The following is an 11,248-nucleotide window of genomic DNA, read 5'->3' as shown; positions in this document are numbered from 1 at the left end:
ATCATACTGTGTAAATAAGTACAATAAATATATTATTTTATTATAAATGTTAATCTATTTGGCCAAGGGAAATGATGCAGATGCACTGTATACATGATTGGATTACCCTTTATGACACGTCTGGGTAACACTGCTGCACGCAGCACTTCTGAGTCAATAGAAATATTGCTTTTCTTCCTAACTTACTGTATACAACATAGGTTATTTCATTATGTACTGCAATGGGATTGCTTCCTGGAACAGAAATGGTTAACATCATAAACATTAACTCTTGTATTGGGCGAAGAGCTAACATTATGTTAACCTTTGACTATCATTAAACACCCCATGTTGGTGAAGAGGTTAATGTATCAGGAATCCCCATTACAGCCAAGGCTGAGTGTTCTGTGCTCTCCCTCTGCTGGTGCATTCCTCAGCCTGTGTTTGCATGCAAGGAGACCAGTCACCTCCCTTATACTGTAACTATTTTAATCATTTCAGAAGGCGAAGAGGGAGAGGTTGGCTCAGCATTTAGCTTCTCCAATATACTCTGGGTGGAGTTACCCAATGATAGGGATTCAGTGAACATAGTCTCTCCCCCTTTCCTCAGGTCCAACCCTGCCAGTACAGTTATGCAGAGCACTGCTATTCTGCATAGAAGCTCACACACACATACACACACACATCCCATGCTCGCTATTTCTGGCCAGCATCCCAGTAACCAGCATTATCAAAGTTTCTGGATCCCACACCGCTTGTTTTTCCTCTCTATTCTCGTTCTAATTTGATCTCATTTAAACTTTGCCCATTTAAGACAGTTGTCACAATGGCAGACACAACTTTGCAGATCGTCGAGCAGCCCACCATTATCCCCGACACCCCTCCAGGAGAAACTTCAGACAACGAACTAATCAAAGCAGACCAAATCAATGGGGTATTGGTGCTGAGTCTGCTGGATAAGATCATAGGAGCAGTGGACCAGATTCAATTAACCCAAAACCAACTGGAGACAAGACAACAAGAGATGGAAAATGTAGTGGGCAGCATTCAAGGAGAACTGACCAAGCTGACCAAGTCCCATGCCACCACAAGTAACACGGCCAGTAAACTTTTAGAGAAAGTGAGGAAGGTGAGCGTCAATGTCAAGACAGTGCGACAAAACCTGGAAAGGCAGCAGACACAGATCAAAAAGTTGGAAACCAACGAGTCTGAGCTCCTGAGACGAAGGAACTTCAAAGTTATGATCTACCAGGTGAGTACCATGTCTGTATATCTGTGCACACTGTCAGCCTTATAGTCTGACAGTTCATCCACATTCATTCTTGAACCTACTTCCACTCTTACTCAACTAACGTCACTTAGTAAAAGTTGGTTACCTGAGTCTTAAACAATAGATTTCATGATATAGATATTCACATTTACGACACGTATGTAGGATAAGTGCTATATATAACGTGCTATACACACACACACACACACGCATATATATATTTATTTATTTTAAATATATGTAAAATAATGCAAGCATCTTAGTGGCACATCCAAATATATACAAATATTTGATATTTTATTCCATGTAATTCATCATTATGTATTGGTCTCTTATGTAAAGATTTAATTCATAATGCTGATATATTAACTATGTTTATGTTCTAATGTTTGATACAGTATTTGAACCAATGTAATACCTGTTCTGCCATTACAGGGTTAATGGGTGTGACTGATGGGTATGTGCCAGATAAATCTCTTCTGGGGACCATCTTGGTAAACATATTCGCCCAAGTTAGTTGTGATTGCGCAGAATTGTGGTAATACTCTATAGCAGGGGTTCCCAATCTTTTTGGAATCATGGCACCCTAGGGTTCCAGAGTTTTTTCACGGCACCCCTAGGCAAATAAAAAAAATGTAGAAAAAAATATAAAATTAAATGAATTGTGTTTATGCGAGATCCTCAGGTTCAGTTATGTGCTAAAGAGTTCTGTTTGTACACATATTTTATGATTGGCGGTCACCAGGACTGGTTTTGTCCATACATACAGTAATTGACCATAATTAATTTAAGTTCGGTCTTGGACCACTAACCTGTGGCACCCCTGCAAGTGTCCCAAGGCACCCCAGGGAGCCAAGGCACACAGATTGGGAACCACTGCTCTATAGCCATGGTCTGAACCTTAAAGTAACATGAGATGTTCAACAATGCACCTGCTCAATCTAGAAGATAGTATATATACTTGGTCTATGTTGGTCAATGCATCTGGACGATAGAGGCCTCACACAATGGAGGTGATTCGTATTGGCTCGGTAAGCAGCAATAATCGCTGCTTACCAAGCGCTAATTCCGCCGAATGCCCCCCTTCCCCGATGCTGAATCCCCTCGGTACCATATGAGGGGATGTATTTGCTAACACATCCCCTCGCATGCTTCTGCTAGCAAGAGAAATCATTAGATGGTCGCCGACCAACGAATGATTTCTTCTGCCTTTGGAAATAAAAGTCAGGGGTGCCAGGGTCTGCACAAATACGCGCTTGCACATGTGCAGAACCCCCACCATTGGAATGGTGCCGAATTCGCCCCGTTCAGATCATTAGTGAATTAGGCCCAATATACGTAACTTGTCCCCAGTATGCATATCAGACAATGCCGAAAACCAACAATTTGGTGCCACAATTTTGCCAGATCACGTTAGTGACATATTGACAATTGTTATCTATTAGCTTCTATCGCTGCCAAACGGGTGATAGTTTTAAGACCTATGGGCAATATGTAATAAGCCTTAAAAAGTGTTAAAATGGAGACTGATAAACCACCATCCTGTCATTTTTTTAACTGTCATTTTTTTAACTCAGTCTATGACGTGGGTGGTTGGCTATCACTCACCGTTTTATCACTTTTCAAGCTTGGTGCATTTGGTCCATAGACCCTTAAGTGTTGTTTGACGAAAATTAAACTAAAAAAAAAGTGGGTGTGATGCTGAGCTGAAGGTATGGCTGTTTGCGGAGCATATCCTGTGTGTTTTCACGCTATTCATGCCAGAAACAAGTGTATGCAAGTTATTGCAGACTGTTGTGCATAGAGCTACCTTCCTCATTTCGTGAAGTGGGATAACTGGGCTGTAACAGGGAGAATGCAGTTGGCAGAGTTCCGGGAAGGCACTTTGTCTTGCACCTGCAGACTATGCAGAGTTGGACATATTTTCAGACGTATATCATGCGCCTACTGTAGTATATATCTTTCTTGTGACCGATTTCCGTCCAACTCGGCTTCAGCCATTTATGACATTAGGGCCAGATGTATCAAGCTTCAAATAGTGGAGAATGATAAACAGCCAGCCAATCAACTCCTACATGTCATGTTACAGGCTGGGTTTGAAAAATGACACATAGGAGCTGATTGGTTGTTTTTTCACTCTCCACTCCACTATCATTGTTTGATGCTTAATACATTTGGACCTTAGCCTGTACGTTACTGACAGGCTGGAAAATATTTGAGATGCTAACGGTAATGAATCAGTCACAAAGGCTGATTATCAGTATTTTTCCAGCAAAGTTGCGAAACTTTGAACCTATTAACATATGTTATATGCCACACAGGACGTGAGGTCCATTCTTCTTGTGTGCGCTCCCCATTATAGTGAGCCGAAATGGACCTAAACATATCATCAACTCCTCCATCATTAAGTTCTTGCCCATTTAACTAAAAATTATGTATGAATAGCCCATTTATTCTATTAGATGGATCAGTTAAATCTGTGTTTGCAGAAGAATACACTTTATGCAGTTCATGGGGAACAAACTAGAACAAAAACGGCATTGTACGAGCCAAAAAAAGCCTTTAGATATACTCTGCCTCTATGTTTGCTCATGAGTATTTGTGTGTCCAAGCGACTGCAGTTGTGTGTTTAAGCGCTATGGTTTACATTCTCTCTCAGCCATAGAAGCATTAACCAAAGTGGGTTCTACCTTATCCATTAATGTATAGAGTTGTGGGATAAGTACCGTATTTTCTGCACTATAAGGCGCACCGGACTATAAGGTGCAGTCTCACTTATGTGGTCTATTTCTGTACTTGACCCATACATAAGGCGCACCGTATTATAGGGCGCATGCTAAAACAGCATGTCTCTTCACTGGTGCCATTATCTGGGGTCATCGCAAGTGTACGTAATACGTAGTGTACGTATTACGTCCTGGTGTCAGCAGGAAATGGTCCGACAGTCAAACTCAGTGCACACATAAGGCGCACCTGATTATAAGGCGCAGTGCCTATTTTGGTGAAAATGTAAGGCTATTAGGTGCGCCTTATAGTCCGAAAAATACGGTAACAAAGACTTCCTGACACTTCAGCAGTTTTTATTAGGAACTGCTTTTATACCTCTTTCTTCAAAACTAATTTATAACCATTTAGGAGCTTATTTAGTATCATGGTGCTGAGTGCGCGATGTGCTGCTTCCAACTAAAGACTTTGGGCCTGATGCAGATGCACTAAGCTTCAAAAAGTGATAAACAACCAACCAGTCGGCTCCTGTGTGACATTTTTCAAACACAGTCTGTGACATGGCAGTTTGGAGCTGATTGGCTGGTTGTTTATCACTCTCCATTTTATCACTTTTTTGAAGCTTAGTGCATCTGGCCCACAATTACAATCTTATTGGTTGCCAGCATATTATTGTTTTTTTTTTTTAGGCACATTTTTTGTGGCAATTCCCATTATATATATTTCATATTTATTGTTTTGCTTTAACACAGGTGCTGATAAGCTATTCTATATAAATGCAAAGTTTGAACATTCTACAAATATACGTTTCATTTATACGTACAAACATTTATTTTAATTTAATCTGAGATTTTTTCTCTCCACACCTATTTTATTGCATCTTTTGTACAGCATAAAGGTGTATTCAATGCGGCAGCAAGGAGGGGTTTGTGCGGCGAGGATGGCTTATTTTCGGCGAGGAAAAGTCATCCTCCTGTTGGGTAGGTCTACAACATGTTGGTCGACAAGCATTGGGTCGACACCATTAGGTCGACATGCTAAAAGGTCAACCTGGGTCTAGGTCGACAGGTCATTAGATCGACACAAGCATTAGGTCGACATGGGCAAGTTCAACAGTCAAAAGATCGACATGGGGTTTTTTGATGTTTTTTAACCCGAATGTTGACACAGTCGACATGGACACAGAATACAGTGCACCGCGTCCGCTCGCATGGATCGCTGCAGTCGCCATGCTTCAGGCATGGTGCCTTGCTACTCTCGGCACACTATTTTAGTCTCCCACCACGCCCGCCTAGTGGATGGTAGGGCCACAAATGCAATAAGTCCGCTGCATTTCGTGGTAAGACCTGACATTTTGATAGGCACACTCGCTGTTTCCACTTCGCTGAATAGAACCAGCAAGGTGGAAACAGTGAGTAAAGGGGAGGCAGTTGAATACTCTGACGGCGAGCTATCAGTGCTGCTTGCCGTCATAGCTCGCCACCAGGGCATTGAATACACCCCATAGGCTATATCAGTAGCGTAACTATGGAGGGTGCAGGGGGTGCAACTGCTATGGGGCCCAGGCATTGGAGGGGGGGGGGGGCAATCTCCTGCACCCTTTAATATTGCCTTTTAATAAAAAAAGTGGTAGCGAGCATGCAGAGGATGCAGCGGCGCCACCAATGTCATGTGGATCAGACTCCACCAGTTCTCCCCCCAGCCCATAAGCAGTGGACAGTGGTGTAGCTACGTTTTGGGCACCCCCCCGCCGTTAGGGGGGGGCGCCCATACCCACCCCCCGCCGCCCCGTCAAGGGCCCCCGCCCCAGCCGCCCCGTCGCCTATGCTAACCCCCTCCCCCGCAGTCTTACCTATCGCGCTGCCCTGGTCCCGGCGGCTCCGTTCTTCTGCTGAGGACCACCACAAAATGGCCGCCCCCATACAGCAGACAGTTTCAGAGAACAGTGGTGGTCCTCATCAGAAGAACGGAGCCGCCGGGACCAGCGAGATACGTAAGTCTGCGGGGGATTGGGGGGGTAACTATAGCACCGCAGCCCCCGGCGCCCCCACATGCACAGCGCCCCCCCCCCCCCCCCCGCGGTGGCGGGGGCTGCGGTGCTATAGTTACGCCCCTGGCAGTGGAGTTACATAATGATGGAGCCACGCCTTCCCCTTTCTGGAATCAACAGCAGAGTCGAGGCCCCAGCAGGACATGCAGGAGACCAGGCACTGACATTCGTCACTGTCTACTCAGTGCTTAAGTGTGTGTGACCTGGCGCTGACTATGGGAGACCTGAGATGATCTGCAGGATATCCGGCACTAACCTGCGGGAGAATAGACCCTAACCAGTTGCTGACCCGGCGCTGACCTGCCGGAGAACCTCTGTCAGTGCTGCATACACAGATGGGTGTGGTGGGGGACAGAGCAGGGTACACAGGCATCACTTTTTAATGCATAATCTCCCCTCAAGTTTTACTGTCTAAAACATTTCAAACACCTGCTCCTCCCCTCTCCTCTCTCTTTTTCTTTAGCCACAGATTTTCACATTCCCCTCTCTCTTTTTCTCCCTCCCACTCTGTGTCTCCCCACCTACTGTATCTCCCACAGAGCCCCTCTCTTCTCCTTTCCACTCTCTGCCATGCTCTTTCCCTCACCACGCCTCTCACCCCCTCCCCTGTCTCACCTATATCTCCTTTACTTCTCTCACCCCAACCTTTTTTCTCTCCTCTCTCTTCTGTCACCCTGCCTCGCTCTCTTGCACTGTCTGTCTCTCACTCTTCATGACACCCTCTCTCTTTTGCTTTTTCGCTCTCTTCCCTCCTCTTTCACTGTTTCAACCACATCTCTACTCACCACCTGCCCCCCTCTGTCTCATTTCTTTCTCCACTGCTCTTTCCCCCTGCCCCTTCTCTTTCTCTCTACTCCCTCTCTCGCTCCCCCATCCATCTCTCTGCCCCTTTCTCCTTATCTTTCTCCTCCAGCCATCTTTCTCCCTCCTCTCCCCTTTTTCTCCCTACCTGACACTGTGTCTCTATTTGTCCTTGTTTCTCCCTCCCTTTCTCTCCCTGACACCCTCTCTTGCGTGCCCACTCTCCCTGTCTCTCCCCTTTTATTTCCCTATCATGGGAATCTGTGTTGTGCTCACTCTTAATACCTGTCTTTCCCTGACACCCTCTCTCCCTGTCTCTCCCCCACACACACCCTTTCTCTTAATTTATCTCTCTCTCTCTAACTGACACCCTTTTGCTCCCTGACACCCTTTGTCTCCTTCTTTCTCCCTGTGTCTCTACATCTATCTCCCTGATACATTCTCTCTTTCTCTCATTCTCTCTCACTCACTCTCACATTCCCTTTCTCTCCCTGACACCCTCTGTCTCCCTATCTCTCTCATTCTCTCTCCTTGACACCACCTTTCTTGTTCTCTCTCCCTGCCATCATCCTGATCTCATTTTCTGTCTCTTTCCCTGATACTCTCTCTCTCTCTCTCTCTCTCATGTTTTCTCTCTCTTGAAAGGTTTTGCTATGCGCCCCTGGATTACATGTAAATGTAATGCAGCCCTTGTGTAGGTAATGTCTGGCAGTGTTGTCCATCTAGCTTCTGAACAACAGTTTTCTCTTTAAACTGTACAGCCCAAAGGCAGGAATTTGACTGTACCATTGTCTCACTTCCTACTGGTTTATTGTCTGTACTTTGTGTACTATAATTATAAACAGTCCCTACTAAGAGAAGAATTGCTATTTAGAAATTAATTTCTCAAAAAAAAGAAATAAGCCTGGTGTTTTTTTTTTTGTTACCTGAAAGTACGAAGTGTTTGTAGGGAATCCTGCCAAGGGATGAGCGCACCCTTGCATTCTCCTATGACTCACAGATCAGTGGGTTTTCCAAAGAATGAGGTGTGCCCATAGGCAGTGGAATGGGGTGAGCCCACCATCTGTTATAATTCTAAATACTGTATTGTAGTAGTGCTATTCATTTCTTGTTGAAGTTTATAATTATGGGGCAGATGTAGCCTTGGAGAGTGATAAAGTCGGGAGAGATGAACTACCAGACATTCAGCTCATACCTACCTTTTTTTCAAATACAGCCTGTAACATGGCAGTTAGCAGTTGATAAATTAGTGTGCCGAGCATAGCGAGGCACGGGGCCTGCTGCGTGGCAAGCGCAGTGGGCCCGCAAGGGGGTGGGCGGCGTTCCACATCCCCCCATTATCTGGATTTCGGTGGTCGGGATTCCGGCGTCGGGATTTTGACCGCCGGGATTCTGACCGCCGGGATTTCGTACCAATCCCAGGTGATGGGGCTGTGGTTGAGGAAGGTGATGGAGAAATGGAGACCATCATCTCGCCTCCTCCCCATCCACAAACTGCATCAGACTGTCAATCACTGACAGTCTGATGCTGTACTGCACATGCACAAATTACATTGTTACATTGAGGCATGTGCTACTATAGCACCAGGACCTGAATCAAGCCTGATGTCACATTAAAATATATAATGATCTAGCATAAAAATCAAGTCTCATTGTGGAGCTGATATGGTGGTGTAAAAACCACAAGAGTCCACCAAACCCCGCCCGGCGAACGCACGCCCCCCCCCCCCCCCCCCCGCCGCCCCAGCAAAGTGCGGCTTCGCCCGCACAGCAGCGAATGGATGTTTTGCATAAACATCCATTCACTTTGCTGGGGTGTCCGCCCACATCATTCGATGGTCACTGACCATCGAATGATGTTTAGCGTGCACGCATATATAAGTGACTTTTCAGTTGCGTATATATGCGTGCACGCTGGCGTGATATGGGTGGGCAGCAGACATCCGGTGATGTCAGCTACCCGGCCCACACACCCTCGTCACTGCCTCATTACCATGAGAACGCCCAGCGTTCTCATGGATACGCCCATGGAACGCTGGGCGTTCCCATATGGTAATGGGGCAGCCCGGCGCTCCCCGCCCATCTCCGCCCCCCCCTCGCTGCCATGGGTGCGTGCACCCGGCGACCCGAAAGGTCGCCGTGGGTACACGCACCATGCGCCTGCACATGTGCAGAAACATGCAGACGCACAACATCGGTACTGCGTGCGAATGCGCGCAGTACCGATGCAATCTGAATAAGGCCCTAGGAGAGGGTACGATACAATTATCTAAATTAATTATTATTTCTCTGCAAAACTATTCATAGAGGTAATTGGTGGGAAGTGGGAAAACAAAACTCCAAATGTAGAAATTTGTAATTAACCCCTTCACGACATTTGACGTATATATACGTCATGGTCGGGAAGTACTTCCCGACACATGACGTATATATACGTCATGACTTCTAACTGTCACTGCGTCTAGAGACGCAGTGACAGTTAGGTGATGTCTGCTGTCCCTGACAGCAGACATCCCCCCTCGCCGCCCAGGGGGGGCAGGGGTGCCCCCCCCGGTCGGCGATCGCTGTGATTGGCTGTTCAAATCTGAACAGCCATTCACAGCGTTTCCTGTGTTACCGGCGGCTAAGCCGCTCGGTAACACAGGGATTCACTGGTGATCGGTGCTGTCAAGTACAGCACCGATCACCACCGATGTGCAGCCCCCCCTCGAACCCGCCGGGCACTCACCCGGCAGCAGCAGCGGCTCCCCCGGCTCCCCCGGAGCGTCTGGAGCGCACGCAGCGCTGCCCTCCTCCCCCCTCCCCCCCGCAGCAGCAGCAGCATCAAGCTGCAGAAAAAGTAAAAAAATAAACATATGCACTGAAAAATATATTTATATATATATATATATATATACACACACACATATATATATATATATATATATATATATGTGTGTGTATATATATATGTATATATATATATATATATATACACACATATATATATATATATATATATATGTGTGTGTGTGTGTGTGTGTGTGTGTATATACCGCACCGATTACCACCGATCGCCAGCCCCCCCCCCCCCCCTCCCACCCGGCAGCCCCCCTCCCTCCCACCCACCCGGCTGCCGCAGCGCCAGCACCCCTCCCACCCCCCCGCCAGCCGCAGCGCCAGCCCCCCTCCCAAAGCTGGTGACTAAAATGGGGTCACTTGTGGGGGGGTTCCACTGTATTGGTGCTTCGGGGGTCTTGCTAATGCGACATAGCACCCACCATTCATTCCACCACCAAAAATCACTCCTTCCCTTCTGAGTCCTGCCATGCACCCAACTGGTATTTTTTGGTCACACGTGAGGCATTGCCGTACTCGGGAGAAATTGGGGCACAGATTTTGGGGTGCTTTGTCTCCTTCATTCCTTGTGAAAATAAAAAATTTTGAGCCAGAACTGCATTTTTCTGTAAAAAATTACATTTTTTTACACAAAAATGCAGATCTGGCTCAAAATTGACAGTCTGATGCAGTTTGTGAAGGGAAGGAGTGATTTTGGGATTTTGCAGCACAGATTCTGGTTGAATGACCCCCGAAACACCCATACAGTGGAACCCCCCCACAAGTGACCCCATTTTGCAAACTACACCCTTCAGGGAATTCATCAAGGGGTATAGTGTACATTTCAAACCCCCCGGGGTTTCACCAATTTTGATACAACTGAGCTGTGAAAATGAAAAATTAATTTTTTTCATTTTCACTGCCCAGTTGTACCACAATTGGTGAAACCCCTGGGGGTTTGAAATGTACACTATACCCCTAGATGAATTCCCTGAAGGGTGTAGTTTGCAAAATGGGGTCACTTGTGGGGGGGTACCTAACTTTTAGCATCTTATGGTGCCTAGAAACCTACATGGTGCCTAAAAAATAATCTCATAAAAAGGAGGCTCCAAAATCAAGTAGGTGCTCCTTCTATTATGAAGCCTGTGGTTTGGTCACCGTGCACACTAGGGCCACATATAGGATATTTATGAAAACCAAAGAATTGGGGGAATCAATTTTTAGTCACATTTCTCTAGTAAAATCTACTGTGTTCCTTAGAAAAATGTATTAAAATTGCAAATCTGCAAAAAAAATGAAATTTGGAAATTTCACCTACACTTTCTTTTAATTCCTGTGAAACACCTAAAGGGTTAACAAACTTCCAAAATGCTGTTTTGAATACTGTGAGGGGTGCAGTTTTTGAAATGGCATCATTTATGGGGGTGTCTCACATACAAGTCACTCAAAGTCACATCATAACTGACCTGGTCCCTAAAAAAATCAGAGTTTGAAATTTTCTTGAAAATTTGAGAATTTGCTATTCATATTTGAAGCCCTCCTAGTGTCCAAAAAAATGAAAATGAGGTTGAAATAATGATGGCAACATAAAGTAGACATATGGTCTA

General features: G+C 45.8%; 1 protein-coding gene across 1 annotated transcript in view; it reads left to right on the top strand.

Annotated features, from left to right (window-relative positions):
* The first annotated feature begins 596 nt into the window (after nucleotides 1-596).
* CAVIN1 (caveolae associated protein 1) overlaps nucleotides 597-11,248 on the top strand; it is a 49,382-nt gene continuing 38,730 nt past the window's right edge. The window contains exon 1 of the mRNA XM_083146920.1: nucleotides 597-1,231. Within this exon, the coding sequence (XP_083003046.1) occupies nucleotides 806-1,231 (426 nt within the window). The 5' untranslated portion in view covers nucleotides 597-805. The remainder of the gene's footprint in view (nucleotides 1,232-11,248) is intronic.

The sequence above is a fragment of the Crinia signifera genome, chromosome 6 (genome assembly GCF_055691185.1).
Source record: "Crinia signifera chromosome 6, ASM5569118v1, whole genome shotgun sequence".
NCBI classification, from domain to species: Eukaryota; Metazoa; Chordata; class Amphibia; order Anura; family Myobatrachidae; genus Crinia; species Crinia signifera.
The sequence above is the reverse complement of the archived record's forward strand: the minus strand, read 5'-3'. Positions and strand labels throughout refer to the sequence as shown.